The 17552-nt window shown below is 43.2% G+C and overlaps 1 protein-coding gene across 1 annotated transcript; it reads right to left on the minus strand.

Annotated features, from left to right (window-relative positions):
• Positions 1–225: 225 nt before the first annotated feature.
• UBE2QL1 (ubiquitin conjugating enzyme E2 Q family like 1) lies at positions 226–17546 on the minus strand. Its single transcript, XM_005427929.1, has 2 exons — positions 17164–17546; positions 226–1558 (listed from the first exon to the last, which is right to left on the minus strand). The coding sequence occupies exons 1-2, from the start codon at positions 17515–17517 to the stop codon at positions 1427–1429; spliced, it is 486 nt and encodes a 161-aa protein (XP_005427986.1). The 5' UTR covers positions 17518–17546; the 3' UTR covers positions 226–1426.
• Between the last annotated feature and the right edge of the window lie 6 nt (positions 17547–17552).

Here is a 17552-nt window from a genome sequence, read left to right on the forward strand (position 1 = left end):
GGTCAACCATTTCGATTTGTTCTTGTGTTAGCCATATAATGGAAAGTGCTTCCAAACACACACTGCCTTCCCCCTCCAAATCAGTCTTACAATCGATACTGTCCTACTTTCAATTAAAATACCACCACAACAGATACATCTATATGGTGCATAGAATCTCACAACAGAAAACCCATTACTTTGACTACAAAAGCTGGCCAAAATGATTGAATTCCTGAGGCAGCAGAAACGATACTGGTGATTTTATTCAGCACGTGTCCAATACGATTTTCCATTCAGAATCCACATTTTTTAATGCTTTTCTAGACCATTCTTAACATTACCTTCAGCTTTTATGGAGTCCCTTAGAAAGTTGTTTTTTTCAATTCGTTTACCAGAAAACTTAAATTTTAATGATTAAATAATAGGACATTTATATACATCAGTGGGTTTTCTCAGATACTGGGCTCTAAGTACATACAATGTCTATTGAGTAAAAATAAAAAAGAAAAATTCCAGTCATGCAAATCATCTTACAAACCATGTTCCATTTGACTCGAAAATTTTTACTCTGTTACTGGCATATCATTTCAAAATTAAACAGATAAAATTTTAAGGTTGCTTTGTCCATTTCCACTCATTTGTTTTGCTGCTTTGAAGAGCTGACAGGCCACATGCTACTGCACAAGGTACTGCCAGGGTAATCATTTTTCTGCTACCACCAACCAACCCCTCTAAGCCCTGGTGTGGACGTGTTTTAAAAAACCACCTAACCTTCAGCTAACTGCACTGGTTTATTTCTGAACAGCACATCACAATATCAGCACAGAGAGCACATTGTAACCGGTTGGGTGATTCCACTTAATAATTTTTCAACACTAGGACCTTTCAGCATTTTAATTCTGGTTTCATTTATGAATTAAAGGTCATATATAGAGCACAAATGAGGTCTAAATTTAGTCACAGCAGACCACAGTTCCACATAAAGACAAATCTTCAAGTTATGTTGACCTGCTAGGAGACAAAGATAAACAGCACAGCAAACATGTACCTGCAATGCACTGCTTCCCTATTAAATATTAACTGTTTCATTTACATTTAAATGAACTGAGCAGTAATGGATAGACTTTCCAGTACTGCTGTTTGGTGCTGCTGTCATGGAAAGAAGCTGAAGACAATGTGGGCTGTATGGGGGCAAATGACGCAATCTCAGCATCCGCTCAAGTGACTTCAATGATGACCATTCTCCAGTCTTGAAATATAATCCTACACAGCATTTTTTTTCTCTCCCTCTGTAAACACATCTGTTCATAAATAACTTAGATGTCTCCTTGACATTCATGGTATGTAACTGAAGCTGAAGTAGAAAAGGATGGGCGGTGTACAGCACTGAGGAGATGTCACAGTACTTTTGTTCAGCATTTTTGTCAAGTGCAGGTTGCTAACATCAGCCATCAGAGACAGGTGGGGTGACCCACCCATATTTTTCATGGGTCTTCACCAAACTCTTAAATGTTGCTTCAGCTTCCTTTCGACTGAACGACTTTTTTGATTTGCCAGCTTTTCTGCAGATACGGCCCTGCGCCAAACACAAAAAGAAAACCTTCATTAAAGACGTGAACACGCATCTGGAAACCGCAGCTTAACTTTTCAACTCATCAGGACGACAGGCATTCACTTACGGGTTCCAGCCAGCATGGCTCCCAAACATAAATGCATTATCAGAGATCATTTAAAATGATGTTCGGTGAATGGGTAAAAAGGAGGGGAAAAAAGAAAAGAAAAAAAAGAAAGAAAGAAGGCGTCTGCGGGGCTGTTCCTTCCCGGCGAGCCCCTGCGCTGGCACGCTGCCCCGAGGCTGCTGCCGCGGCCGTGCCTCGGGGCTCGCCTCCCTCCCTGCTGCTCCCGGACACCCCCGGCATTCCGTGCTCGGCGTGAGACCCCTCCTGCCCACCCCTCCTGCCCGGGCACGGCTGCGCTCAGGGCTGCCCGTGCCTCGCCCTCCGCCGCAGGGACACCAAGATCGCATCCATCCCGCGGGACACACTCCATCCTTCTTCCTGCCACCTACCCACCCGTGAGAAACGGACAGCTCTGCCCTTTCTAAAAGGAGGGCCTTAAATCACCTTGCTTCCATCTTAAATCTAAAGTTATAATTTGTTTATTAGCCTTCACGCCAAGTTTGGTAATGAATGAAAATACACCCATTTGCATATGCTGCATTTTTATTACCCTGCTATTATTATATTACCTCTAATTGCACAGCTGCATGAAAATTCAAATCCTTGTTTGGCAGTAGAGATATTGATAACTTTTACTGAGTTATCAATATCTTACCTTATTTTTCACACTGGTCTGTGTCAATTGCCAACCAACAGAGATAAAAGAAAGAATTATAGCTGCAGATTAACACCATTCTACAACAATGAATACCCTTAAACAAAATATTTAAAATAAAATAAATACCTTTAAAGCATTTATGCCTACTGGATTTGTTACAAAATAGAAGTTTATTAAAGTCACTAGTCTAGTAATTTTAGTAATTGTTTGATAGATTGCACTGAAAGCCTTTTTAACCATAAATTGTATTCAATGAGCAGATACCATATTACAGTGTTACAATTATTAAGAATCAAGTTAGTATGTTATCATTTTTTCTGTTCAACTTAGTATGTTCTCATTTTTTTCTGTTTTTAGCTCAAAAATAATCTTTTACTTCCCTGATTTTATTGTCAATTTGGAATTTAAACCAAAAATTGGCATTTGCATGCAACAAATACTGAGAAAATAGTCAGGTATATTGAGGGAGGAAAAGGGAGGAAATGGGAAAAAAACCAAAATCTTGTCCTTGGAGTATCAAATTTGCTTTTACAGACTAAAATGAGTAAGATTAGTCTGCAGTGTGGACAAACAATTTCTTTCCAGAAAGCTGTCACAATATTGCAGAGGCTCTTTTGTGTTCAGCACTGCTCCTGTTACAGCAAAACTATGGACACATGAAAGAAAAAGCTGTTTCCTACTCCTGTTTTAACAAATAACTTTTTGGTGCAGTTTGAGAGGTCTCTCAGAGCACACCTTAACCAAAGATTATGAACACCCTCCAATTCCCACCTCCATTTACTCACAGTCAATTTATACCCATTTGTTTTTCCCCAGAACATCTGTTTTACCTGTCAGTGCTTTTCCTCACCTTTCTCCCTAGCTGCCATTTACAGACTAGAAATCTATTTCCTCTTTGAACCCCCCTGATAGACCAAACAGCAACACACCTTCTACATCTCCACACAAATTCAGCAATTAAGATGTCCCAAATAAGGATGATCTGAATGGCTCTCAATTGAGTCCTGATCATAAATTTTCTTAGAAAATCTCATTTTTAGTTGTGACAGATGGAATAATTAAATAAAGCTGGGTAACATATTTTTTAAATCTTATTCAATAATTATAATACATAATTATATCATATATAATTATCAATCATAATTATTCTGCAGGAGTATTTTTTTTGTTACAAAACATTGTGAAAATTCTTCCTAATCTGAGGTTTTGTTGGAAGCACACACAGAGAAACAGGAAAAGAAAAAACAAAGTGCAACAGAAGATTAAATCAGCACAGAAAATGCTATCCTCAAAATCTCATCGATGAAATACTTTTGAAAGTATTTCATCTGCTGATTAATTTCTGGATTAGATCCATTTGTCATCTCCTGTGTTTTGCACATAATTTTTTATCCTTTAAGGCTTTGATACCTTGCTGTATTATATGCCTAGCACCTAGGACAGTATGATTCACATCGTGCCCAGCTTTTACAAAGCATTAATACTAAGCTGTACCTAGAAGTAGGACCTTTGCATTGTGAACAGCTCATGTTTAGTGTTGATTATGTACAGTTTTCAAAGTAGGAATGTAAGAATTCTCTGGTGTCGTAATGCTGTGGTAAGGATCACATCATGTAAAATGTTACTGGAGCCGTATCAGATGAAAGGAGCATCATTTCAAGAGTTTATTCTGAAACCTTTCTGTTATTGATGCAAGGGATCATTAAATCCACTTCCACTCTGGTACCATATACAGGTTGTATGTGAACTGCACCATCAAAGGCCAGCTAATTCTACCCTGCTGCAGTCCATGTATTTCTAAGCTTATACAGGAACTATGGGTGGCATGGTCAGCACTGTCTCTTGTTAACCAATATCCTGTCAGCTGTTTATAATCTGGATAAAATTTAACCTCCTAGACTTAAAGTTTCCCTATTTGGTGCCTCAAGTAAACCTGGGGTAAAAAGAAAGAAGGCTTGAATTTCAGCTGACCAACTTCAGATGTTCTCAAGCCTATACTTGGGTGGTATCTACTGTCTTACTGATTTTTAGTTTTTTGCCATTCCCAAAAAATTCTTCCCAAATTTAAGTAAAAAATGTCATTTTGGATGCAGTTATAGAAGAAAGTGTCAAATGTTTTACCAGGTACCGCTACCAGCCCTGACTACAGTTTATTTTCAGCCTGCTACTTAAACATGCAGTCATTTTAACTCTGGGCAGGAGCCTGTGAGCTGCTGCATTCTGTAAACATGGCAGTGATGGTAAATACAGTATGTAAATATGTGCTGTCCACAGCTCTGTCAGGCACAACTGCATTTTGACCAATCCCCAAACCACATGTGTCACTACTGCCAGGGTAAGGAATACAGATCATTTGGATGGCCGATGTTTTGATGTGTCCAGCACCACATCAAGGAAAGATATCAAACTGGTATCTGAACAAGATCAAAACATTCCACAAGAGGTTAAAAACAACAGCAAAATCCCAAGAAAGCCTTTCATAAAGATATCACTGTCGACTTCAGCTCTGAGAAGTCGCACCAGGAGCTTATTTAAATACTTGCAATACTTTCAGACGCTCGCAGAGTGCCTTTCATAAAAGGATAACTGAAAACCTAATTAAAGAGTTGGAAAGAACGTTTCAGATTTTGCCATCTGCTGTGACTTCATGTACTTATCAAGATATAATTTTAACAAGCTAGAAACATATGAAAGGTGAAAGCAATGCCACAGCACCCAACTGGTTTTCCTGCAGCCATGCTGAGGCGCAGGGGACGTGTGCTGCACTCAGCCTCCTCCCTCGCTCGCGCTCCTGCTGCGGCCAGCCTGCGTGGCACAGCGAGCAATTGCATGCCACTCATCCAGGCTTTGCCCAAGCTAACGAGCCTGCACAAACAGCGGATGAGCATCCAGTCTATAACCCTGATAATGGTGGGCAGAAAGACCTCCTGGAACATGATCTGCTGTGGGCAGCCTTCTCAGTACCCTGGCCGTACCAAGGGACCAACCACTCCCTCCTGCCATGCTCAGTGAAAGACCCACAGTGAATCTCATGTATGATTTGTCCTCCTGTCCTGGTTTCAGTTGTAATAGAATTCATTTTCTTTCTAGTAGAAGTGGTGGTTTGGATTCAGCATGAGAATGATGTTGATCACATGCTGATGTTTTAGTTGATGCTGAGCAATGCTCACACTAAGCCAAGGCTTTTTCACAGTGCCTTGTGCTCTACCAGTGAGCAGGCACACAAGAAGCCAAGAGGGAACATGGCCAGGACAGCAAGCTGAACTGGCCAAAGGGATGTTCCACATCACAGAACATCATGCCCAGTATACTAACTGGGGAGAGCTGGCTGGGAGGGGCCAATCACTGCTTGGGGATAGGGCTGGGCATCTGTCAGTGGGTGGTGAGTAATGGTATTGTGCATCACTAGGTTTTCTTGTGGTTTTTTTGTCTCTCTGTCTTTAATTACAATTTTTTGTTGTTATTATAATTATTAGTATTCTATTTTACTTAGTTTCAATTACCAAACTCCTTACCTCAACCCACAAGTTTTTACTCTTTTTTCTGATTCTCCTCCCCAGCCAGGGATGCGATGAGGGAGTGACTAAGTAGCATTTGGTTGGCATCTGAGGTTAAAACATGACACATTCACATCTACAGACCTCTGTGGGCAAATCTGGCAGTTTCTCTATGTCTAAGTGATGCCACAGTAGTCTCTGTGAACACATCTCCCCTTCATAATGCTCTGTGACACCAAAGCATATCCTGAAAAACATCCAACTCAGGAACGATTAGCTCTTTAAAATCTGTCAGTACCACTGTCAGCAATGTGCCATGTAAATTCTTCCCCAGCATCACCAGATCACAAAGTAGTCCAAAGACAGAGTTACATCATGTACAGAACCCAAATATAAAGCCTGAAACTCTTGAGCCCACTATGACCATATATTTACCCACAGCTGGCCTGTGGTGTCATGAAAAGCAGTCTTGCCATTTCTTCTGGTCCTTCCAGAGTCAGGACAGCCTCAAGAGGCTTTCTCTGGACAAACAGAGTTCCCTCTCTTGTCAAATAAATTATAGTAGCTCCCAGATCCCAACCCAATGATTTTAGGGCAGTACCAGGTGCGCTTCCATGTGTGTCCTGTTGACACTCCCTAGAAGAACGGGACTATGTAACAGAAGTCAACCTTCCACAGGATCATACAATCACCAAAAGCACTGTCTGGAAGGGTCCTGTGGTGGTCTCCAAGCCCAGCTTAGACACTTGGAGCTGAACTGCCAACACAGGCCAGCTGTGGCACTGCACAGCCAGGTCCTGAACCTTTCAAGGTTGTGTTCAGTCCACTCCTGATGTCACTCCCTGCTTTATTAAGTCCCAAATTTTCAGAAATTTTGTGTACACAGCCATGAGCCCTTACAGGGCTGATGTTATTGTGGAAACAATGTAAGCTCCTGTACTGTGGATCTCTGAGGTGTCACAGCAAACCTTCAGTCACATCCAGGCGTTTTACCTGGACCAGATAACAAAAAGATGTGTAAATTTCCAGTAGTGCACAGCTAAGAGACTCAGAAGCAGGCCAACCTTCATGTTGTTAGCACAGCTCTTAACCCAATCTCCTCCACCCTGTGTACTTTCATTAGTCCTGGCAATGCAAATAACTCCAGGTTGGTCTTCCAAGGGCAAATCACACAAGCCTTCTGCACGTGGGGCTAACCTTGGCCCATCATGAAAGCCAGCATAAGGACACATGGATGGCTACAGTTCTCTTTTCTGCCTCCATCTCTTAAGAGATCTCTACAGCAGGTTCTGCTGACCCAACCCTAGGTAAATGTTAAGAGATGGAAAACAAGCAGAGAGAGAGAAGCACACAAAACACTGCAGAGAGTCACTATGCCAGACACGGCATCTATGGCGATCCCTCCATGGACAGGAAGATGATCCACAATGATATGCCCATTTTCCAAGTCTGTTGTGCCAGGTTTCTCCATGTATGACACAAAATCCATGGATTTCCTAAATATTGAAGCATGCTATGAGTTTCTGGCATGCAACATATTCCATAATGTGCCAGTGACTAATGGCTTTGGGCCCCAACTATTCTATGCAAACACACTCAAACATTTTCTGATAAGGAACAGAGGCACTCAGCGCTCAAGCCTGAAACAGCATTATCCTAGAATATTTAAACAAGCTTTCAGAGGAAAATATTTCCACTGGCTTTAGAGACACATTCAAAAGCAGAGCGATGCTGAAGTGAGTACTGTCATGCTCTCAGTGCAGTGATTGCAATGTGTCACAACATCGCTGTTAGAGCGCAATATACACAGTCTCTCCCCCCAATTACATGGTTCATAATTTTTTTCCTTCATGTACTGATAAGGCACAGTTAATCATGTCTCAAAAACTGCACACAATTTATATTGCACTGTATATGATTATTAGCTATAGCTAAAGTAAAGCGGTACGGAAAGTGATACAGACAAATACTCATAATGCTGCAGCATAAGTGAATTAAAACAAGGAGATTTTCCTGCAAATGTGTAATTTCCAAAGCAGTACTTCCATGCCTTTTTTGGTCTCCTTTTTAAGAATAATCCATAAGAGAAGTAAAATCATAGCAAATTCTGGCTTTAAAGCATCCTATAAATTGTGCCTTCTGGGAGCATAACTGCTCTTTGTCAAGGAAAAAGAAATCTGAGTTGCAGCTGAGTAATTATTCATGCTCATTTGTCTGTGCCAGTAGCCTGATGCCAGTAGCTCTTAATCGATACAAACGCTTACAGCCCCAGTCTCTGTCTGACAGCTACAGAGCACTGTGCTGCTCTCCCTTGCCTCTCCCTAAGGTAGTACCTAGCTGGCAGCTTGATTTCAGCACAGATAAGGGTGTAGAAACTCCCTTCCTGCATTTTATGGGTGCTGGCAAAAGAATAAGAAAATTTGGGTGCCTGGCTACATTATTGGTGACTCAAGAATCTCCAGGGTTGAAGGTATGGCAACATGGTGGGCTTCTGTCAAAAGAGGCAGTCCCTGTTCCCTGCCACCAGAAGGGCATTTGCTAGTCTAGGTGACAGCGGGATGATTTCTCATCTATGTATTCTCAGTCTTTTGCTGAGCTCCCTGGACTACCTATATGTGGAATCAGGCACTGGTATAGTTCCTGAGGGCCAGTCTAGGTGAGAAGGCTGGGAATATGACAGCAACTCTGCACAAGCCCACAGGTCCTCCACATCAGGAATCTGAAGCTACCCCAGTCAAACATGGGTGTGAATCCAACCAAAGCAAAGCCAACGCAACCATCCTTTGTGACAGGCTGTAAAGACAAAGGCACTACAACAATGCCAATCTTCACCTTCCCCTAAGTTTTACAATGTTAAAACAAGAAAAAACAAGAGCAAAACAGTAGTAAAAACCAGGTTGCCTCCGGGAACATCTAATCGAGTTAAACCCAAATTTAGTAAGATGAGAGTCACAAGTGGATGTGCTTTTCTACTGCTATTTATATGAATGTGCCAATCTCTTGGCTGCAGTATGTTTTATACAGATGCACATGGACATCTACTCAGAGAGCCCTCTGAGTGCTTCAAGCACATATCCTCAAATGACCTGTGGGTCATTTATAAGTTTGTACTTTACACGTGGGAAAGAGGAATATAGTGAAGTTGTATGACTGCATTTGAAGTCAGTGGCAAAACCTGGAAGGTAAACTCAGATCACCTTTTCTCAGGCTAAGTGCTCCAACCTCCTCCCACAAATAATTATAGAACACTTCAATGCCAGGTATATTTTAATGGAAATAATATTATCAAATTTACAGAAAATTTAATATTTGTAGAAATTAATAGAAAATTTGAAAAACTAGTAACATCAATTTCTTCTGTTTAATGATGCTTTGTTTTTTTCATGGACATGTATTATGGAAATGAGTCCTTCTTACTGCAGCTGGGGGCTTGTTACCCTTTGTAGCACAAGCCTAGATACAGGAGAAATACCAAGTCATTCCACAGCTCATAAAGCCTGACTATGACAAGCATCTGAGCTCCGGGCCATTTCATAACACAGGCTTATGTCTTCCTTCCTCGGGTTTATTTTCACTCATCTTTCAATGCAGGTTTGGGATTATAGCTGACTTGTAACTCTATCAAGGAGTCACTGCAGAAGTTCCATGGCTTTTGGAGAGCCTGTGCAGCAAAGGATTAAATCAATGAGAATCATTGATTTTAACAAAGCAAACGCACAAGATTGTGAAGCAGATTAAAAGACATTTTCCAAGGACAGACTGCATGTGCACAAGGCAGGCACGCACCTGCCACGTGGGGTTGAGGACAGACATGCCTGATGTATCCTTCCTCAGTGTGACTTTGAATGGGAACAGGGTGAATCAGACTGGCACCTTGATCCTGTTTCAGAAGAGGAATCACCTGAACATCTGAAGTGGTGCCCACTTACCTGTTCTGTGCACACCAGTAAGGACTACAAATTCACTTTCATCAAAGCACACCTACGCTTCTCCCTAGCTCAGGCACTTTCCCCAGTGCAGTGCTCATTTCACTGCAAGCCAGGTTAGGTAACAGTATCACATCCTTCCTGTAAAGCTTGTCCTGAGACTTCCAGGATCTGTTCAGTTACTGCTGTTTCCAGATGGAGTTGAAGGCCAACACCGCGTAATGCTCAGCAGCCTCCAGAAATTACTTGTGGAGTACAACACAGATCAGACCCTGCACTTTCAAAAAATACAACAATATCCATGAGAAGCCTGCTATTCCATTCAAAAGTGCAACAACTGGATCCTGTGCACCTTACAATTAAGACACATTTTGAGCCATTCAGCTAGCATAACTACCACAGCATCTGAGGTTCTCCCTGTTTAACTGCAGAGGAATCGCACCCAGCAATCCTCCCACCGCCCATCTCCCTTTGCACTGAAAGTCAGCATTACCTTTTTTGGCATTCACAGGGGAAAACTGGAAACTGCATGTGAAGGACTGAATACGTCAAGGAAAAGAAGAGCCCTTCACTGACTCTCTCACCAGCCCCAAGGAGCTGAGACTGGAAAAAGAAACGCAGTAAATATTATGTTACTTAACCACCGTCCCACTTTGTGAGAGCAGATGCCCACGGGGGGACATGGCACAGATCATGCCTGGCAATCAGACTCCCAGCATATAAGGAGCTGAATTACTGTGGAGTTACAAATCTTCAATCTGGAAGTATCCGGTCATGCATGGAAATCCCTGGGCATTGTGTGGATGCTAGGAAAGCTGCATATTTTCAATGCGAGCCTGTAAAAGGAAGAGTAAATCTTCCCCACAATAGAAAGTGGGTTATTTAGGTTACTCCTTCAGGACCTCACCCTCTGTGACTAGGCTTTCTGCATCTGAAAAAATACAATTTTCAATTAAGTATCTGACAAAGCACCCCAATGGTACATGGTTCTCTCTGGCTGAACACTCACACTGAAGAAAATGAGCAATTATATAATTCAGGGAAGAAGAATCTTGCTCTTTTCAGCTAAATTCAATTTTCTCACAAAATCCAAAGCCACAATTCTTTCAAATTTTTATTTAGGAGATCAGCTAAGTAATGCCAAGAAGAATAAACGTGTATTTTAAAATTAGTAATTTGGCTTAATTTAGGGATTTCGTTTATTTGATAACTATTTTAACAGTAATAGGGATAGTTGAAAGTTATTTTAAAATTTTAATTTTTATGCTTGGAAGGAGAAAAATTGAGATTATGTTCCCTCTGCTTTTTAAAAGAATTAAACCAACCTCCTATTTCAATGAGTTGGAATCCCTGTGTCTTCATTCCTCTCAGCAGAATATATTTGCATAATAATAGTGGATGGTCAGAACACCAATATATCAGAGTACACATGAACAATTATTTTTTCCAGCCCATTTATCAAGCCCAGCATCTCAATACATATGCTCCTACTTAAACTTCAGCCTCCAATCCTGTGTTTCCCAAATGAATGAAGGAGACATCTTAGAAGGCCAGTAGACCTGATTTTCCTCTGTACACAAACAATATTCTGTTATCTCGTTGGCCCAGCATTTATACCTTTTTATGGGAAACAAATCCCCTAACACAGTTTTGGTCTCCTCTGTCATCCTTGTACATGAGTTGATGTTTTTCACCCCTGGACCTAAAGCAACATTTCCCCTCTTGAGGATAACCATAATCACTTGCTCAGGCAACTAATCAAAAGCAAAAAGTAAAACAATTCAATTTTTTAAGGGCTTAATAGGATACAATGGCTCCAAATAATTCAGAGACCACCATGCTCTCTGTACATTTCTGCAGCCTTTGAGATTAGCTGATTTATTCATGGTTACACTCCTCAAACCCAGCATCTGGAGTATGAAAGCCCATGGATCTGCAATTAATTTCTGCTATACATATTTGAAAGACCTGGAGTCTGCTGACCTCCTGGACACTGTGCAAGTCCCATCTGCTATCTGCTCGCTCACACTTTTGTTTGAAAGGATGAAGAGGGAGTAATTTAGACTATGATTAACAGCTACCTTCTGTAGCTGTTTGTCATAAAACAAGCCCATTTCTGCTGTTTCAGTCTGGTAAAACTCAGCTGAGATATTTGAATCTTTAAAATGAAAAGATAAATCCATTCAATAGTCATACGAGTCATACAGTATTTGAAGCAAATGAACAGGGCCCCACTGAGGTATTTCTAATGCTGCAGTGTGAGGCATCAAAGATCAACAACTTTTATTTGAATTCAGGAACTTTTCTGATACAAAATTAAAGCTTAAATATAAACTATCTTTTGATTTTTATCTAAATTGTTATATAAAAGCCCACAACAGCAACAATATTCAGAATTAGGGGTACCCTGTTCCTATTGTAATATGTCCTGGCAAAATTTCTATGTCTCTTCCACTCCCTGCAAGAATCCTGGAAATTTTTTTATGTTCCTCCTATTCTCTGGAAGAACAAGGGAGTACTTCCCTTAAACGAAGACCTTTTTTCATGACAATCTGCAGAGTTGACAGTTACCTGACAGCTGCCTTTGTCTGGCAGTCCAGTCCCCAGCCTCCATGGACAGAACAAGGGACTTGTGAAAAAGAGGACAAGGCATCTACCGGTCAGCACTACTGCAAGCTTACATCTGAAGTCCCCAGGGCATCAGGTGCAGCTCTGTTGTTGCTCTCAAAAAAAGAAAAAAACCAAAACCCTTATGCATTACTTGCACACTGCTGTATATAGCTTTGTCCTCTTTTAAGCGGCCGCCAAACCATTCTGTCCAGTGAGAAACAACGTATCTATGAGAAGACACAAAACTCTCTCTTACTTTTGGACAAAGTAAGTTGGCTCCTTTTCCTTTGGGAAAACATCATCTACCATGTTTTCAAAGGAGAGAGATGACTCCTCCCTGAAACATGGGCATTGGTCTCATCTGTGTGCACCGTCACCCAAGGAGAGCCATGATGAACCTCCTGCTGAGACCCAGTACCATTCCTCCTTCCTTCCTTCCTTCCTTCCTTCCTTCCTTCCTTCCTTCCTTCCTTCCTTCCATTATTAATATTATTGTGACAATGACATCATTATCTGGAAGTGGAGAGCAACTGACTAATTGTTAAACCTCTCTCTGAAATCAGCAATAAATCATTCTAAAGGGCTAAGAAGGAGTAACACTCCATGGCCCACCTCCAAGGCCTGGATAGACCCAGAGAGCCAGGCAAGGGAAGCTCTGCCTAGACAGACAGGTCGAACAGTTGCCTCCAGGACGATAAAAAACTGGTATTTAAATTATTTCATTAGCATCACCCCACCTCCCTGGCTGGCACCCCAGCTCCACAGAGCAACTGTTTCACTGGTTCAGCTCTTGCCTGTGATGACAGGAGCCAGCGAGCAGCTGACTGTGCAGGAAGCAAGTACAAAGTCATCCCTTTAAAAGCAAGGCTACAGTTGAGTTAAGGACAACACCAAGTTTTTTAAAATAGGATTCTGGATCCCAGACAGATAAACAGTCTTTGGCCTTTGATGTACTGAGAATTCCCCTCAAGATACTGACTAGAGCTGTGTGAATAATTGATTTTCTCAGCTGAATAGCTGAAGCAACCAACCAAACAAACCCCAACTTGTTTGTTAATTAACATTTTTTCCTTGAAAACTGAGAGGGAAAAAAGTTAAATTTGGGGCTGTTGAATTGTTACATTTAAACAAAAGTCACCTCTCTTTCATTTTGAACATTTTTATTTACAGACAAAAAAAAAAAAAAATCTAAAAATACAATGCTAGATTCATGATGGGAAGCTAAGGTGCGCATCCCATAAGGTAGGGTATCTCTCAAGCAAGGTCACCTGCGGCATATGGTTCCTGCTTGGTGAAATCTAGACAAACAGCCACCCTGCTTTAAACTCCAAGCCCCGGAAGATATGCTCAGGTCTGGGAACTTGGACGCAAGTTTCGCCACTTACAAGTGCAATGCTGAAAAGTAACAGAAAAGTGCTAACTCTTAATTTCACTGTTACACATTTAAGTTTCTATACAGACACAACTCCTGAGTGACATCCCATGAGATGTCAGAATGACTTATCTCAATTTCTCTTCTACTCTGAGAAAAAGTCTGTGAAATCCATGAAAAAACTTTTGAGTTTGTCAAGAATCTTAACTGTCTGAAAACATATTTTCAATGTTACTTTTAACTGCTTTTGGATTGCTTTGTCAAAAAACAGAAGGTCATACATGCTCACAGCTACTACTAGCTCTACCAAGAGACCAAGAAGTGCTGCTTCCCTTTGAAGAACCAGCAGGGAATGACAGTGCCACAGCTGGTTCAGCAAAATGGGACTGACAAGAAATGTCTAATGAAACGAGCCACCTTGGTTGGACCCCCTGAACTGCCCCAAGGAGGAAGGTGTGCCAGCAGAACACTCAGCCCTGCCCACTCACACTGGCACCCGTGCCAGCCAGGCGCACTCTTGGATGCGTCACAGGCTGGAGGATTCATGGTGATTTCATGCTAAATCACTGCTGGGAACCAGTGACATTTCTCTGGAAGGTCCCTTTGACTCACTGGTGGCAGCAGTGCCCCATCTCCCCCTCAGCCGGATGGCTGCTGCCATTTGCTCAGGCAGGTTCATTCTGAGGCGATGGAGAATGGCCCTCACCCTTCCAGCCTTGCTGATGAGCTGCATCTTGAATATTTCATGCTATTGCAGGTTGCAGGCAGCTTACAGAAATTACACAATTAACCTGGTGACAGCCAGGGCTATTTGTTTGGGACAGCTCCTTGCAGGCACCAAGACTGCCCACAGCATGGCAGGAGTCACCCAAACCTGGCCACACGGCGCTGGGGAATGCAGCACCTCAGCCCTCCGTGCTCCGTCAGCTCCATCTTTATTTTTAAAAACCCGCTGGTCTAAAGTGGATCACCTGTAAAATGAAACAGGGATAGGGGAGCGCCAGCTGTATTTTGAGCCCTATTATGCAATGGAGTGGGGATTACATAACGAGGGGAGTGCAATTACAGAAACGTGGCTCCCATGACACAGAGCCCAGCTACGGTGACAGGCCGGCAAATCCACCACAGGCAACATCTCTCTAACCCAGAAAATAAATGTATTGACTGTACTGCCTAATAACCTTTCCACTTGGATTGAACAATCTGAGAGGTTGACACGTGCCATGTTATATCAATTTAACTACAGAAACGTGGCTCCCATGACACAGAGCCCAGCTACGGTGACAGGCCGGCAAATCCATCACAGGCAACATCTCTCTAACCCAGAAAATAAATGTATTGACTGTACTGCCTAATAACCTTTCCACTTGGATTGAACAATCTGAGAGGTTGACACGTGCCATGTTATATCAATTTAACTACTAAGTTACTGTCAGCAGTTTATTTCTGCTTTTTTTTTTTAATCCCAGTTCTCCTTCTGTCATAATTGACTTTGCAAACTTCTGGAAGAATGTTATTTAAACTCTTGCTTTTTAAATGTGTTTATTAATGATGCACACATAAACATCCTCTGGTAATAAAAAATTGCTACTACTTTCTGGAAATCTCTTAAGTGGTTTAGGGAAGAAAAATGTCATATTATAGAGCTGAGAATTAATTACTAATAAAACAATACCGTGCTTCTCTTCATTGAGCCATTTTATGATCCCAGTAAATATTCATTGAACCCCTTTAACATTCAACACCTCAGGAAGAGGCTGAATTGTTACAAAATGAGAGAATTTAGCATTGTCCTTCTAAATTCTTGTAACAAATAACAAGAACTATGACCTCTTTAAAAAGTAACAGGTTAACAAACAGTGTAATGCAGCTACAGAATTTCAACGTACCTCAGCCTCTGTGTTAATTAAAACTCTTTTTTTTTCTTCTTGGTAGATGTTTTTTTTAATATCCCAAGGTGACCTAGGAAACTTGACCTCTTGAAATGAAGTGCAGAGAAAAATACTATCTGATTTAAAAAAAAAAGGAGCAGTAGGCCCAAACCAAATAGGTTAAAGGGAGGACATGCCACTTACAAAAGAGCCTGTTGAAAAATCAAAATTAATTTCAGTCTTAAGAAGAAACAAACCTTTACTTCTGCTCAGGCAAGCAATACTACAGAAGCAACAGGAGAAACCTCATTTTTAAGCAAATAAAAAGCATGTTATTATTTACTCTTTCTCCACCTTCTTGCCAAGATATAAATTTAAGTTACTTAGTATAATTTACTGACAGATACAGAACTGTGCAGGTCCCCTGAGTTCAAGGGCATTCACGAACAGGAAAACCACCCTGTCACAGCCATGTGTGCACTGCCCACTATAATACAAAGGGTAATATAAGGCATAAAGAACTACTGCCTACCAGCAATATTCACCCATTTATTAAAAACGGCTTATGAAATATTTCTCTTATACGGATATTCTGCAGGAGAAAAAGGGGGGAAAAAAAGCAGCATAAAATGCAGCGATTCAGGTCAGACGAGATCCTCTGCTGGGAGAACCGATCACCTCCTTTGAAGAGCAGAGCTGGCAGGAACCATCTGACTGCTGCAGCTGCAGCACCTGGCCCAAACTACTTGTTCCTTTCGGGCCGGACCATTTGTACAAACCTGTACAAGTTTGCCAGCAGCTCGGGCAGGACTCCCGGCGTGACCCCGCGGCACACTCGGCGCAGTGCGCCAAGCCCCAAGGCCGGGGTGGCCCCTCGTCCCCGCAGGGATGCTGTGCGGGGCAGCACAGACAGATGCTGTGCGGGACAGCACAGACAAAGACCGGGGGGAAGCAGCTCCAGCGTCGCGCCCTCCGCCAGCGGCAGCACTGCACGCAAGGGACCAGCGAGCATGGCCGACCGCTTGGTGAAGGGCAGGAGGCACCAATCCCAAACCCCACTGGAGCCCGGAGAGCCCCCTTTTGCTGTGAGGTGCCCATCAGGGGTAACGAGCCCGGTATCTTGGTGTGCCACAGGCGGCAGAGCCAGGCATAGGGACAAAAGCCAGGCGGGAGGACACGATGTATGCATGTGCTCCTCGTCCCTCCAAGCTGCCCCGCACCTCTGCCGCACCTGCCGGAGAAGGGACCCCGGAGCCAAACACGTGTGTCCCTGCCTTCGCCCCACCGGTGACACGAGGTACTCGGGAAGGACCGGGCCTGGTGGCGGACAGCCGCGGGCTGGCCACCTTTGGGGTTCCCACCCCGCTCACCCCGCACCCCCGGAGAAGGGCCCCCGGAGCCAAACACGTGTGTCCCTGCCTTCGCCCCACCGGTGACACGAGGTACTCGGGAAGGACCGGGCCTGGTGGCGGACAGCCGCGGGCTGGCCACCTTTGGGGTTCCCACCCCGCTCACCCCGCACCCCGAGCGATGGACGCGTGTGCTCCTCGCCGAGCAGGGAGCCCTACCTGCCCCTTGACCAGGCTGGCGGCGAACTGCCTCATGACGGCCTCCACGGTGTAGGCGCTGGACCAGCCGCGGGGGGTGAGCAGCTCCATGCAGATGGCCCCGCCATCCAGGACGTAGCCGTTCTCCAGGCGGGGGCTAAGCACCCTCATGAAGGGCGGCGAGAAGGGGAAGTTGTCGGGGAAGGTGAGGTTGAGCAGGATGTACTCCGTGTTGGTCTCCTTCATGTCCTGCCACAGCACCGAGTCCTTGTCCACCTGGTGCAGCTTCACGTTCCAGTCGAAGAGGCTCTCGTCCACCAGCTCCACCGAGATGAAGCGGTCGCTGAGCCGCGCGATGTCCTGCAGCTCCTTCATCAGCCGCCGGGTCCGCACCTGCGTGCAGTGCTGCT

Source organism: Geospiza fortis, unplaced genomic scaffold (genome assembly GCF_000277835.1).
Source record: "Geospiza fortis unplaced genomic scaffold, GeoFor_1.0 scaffold64, whole genome shotgun sequence".
In the NCBI taxonomy this organism is placed as follows: Eukaryota; Metazoa; Chordata; class Aves; order Passeriformes; family Thraupidae; genus Geospiza; species Geospiza fortis.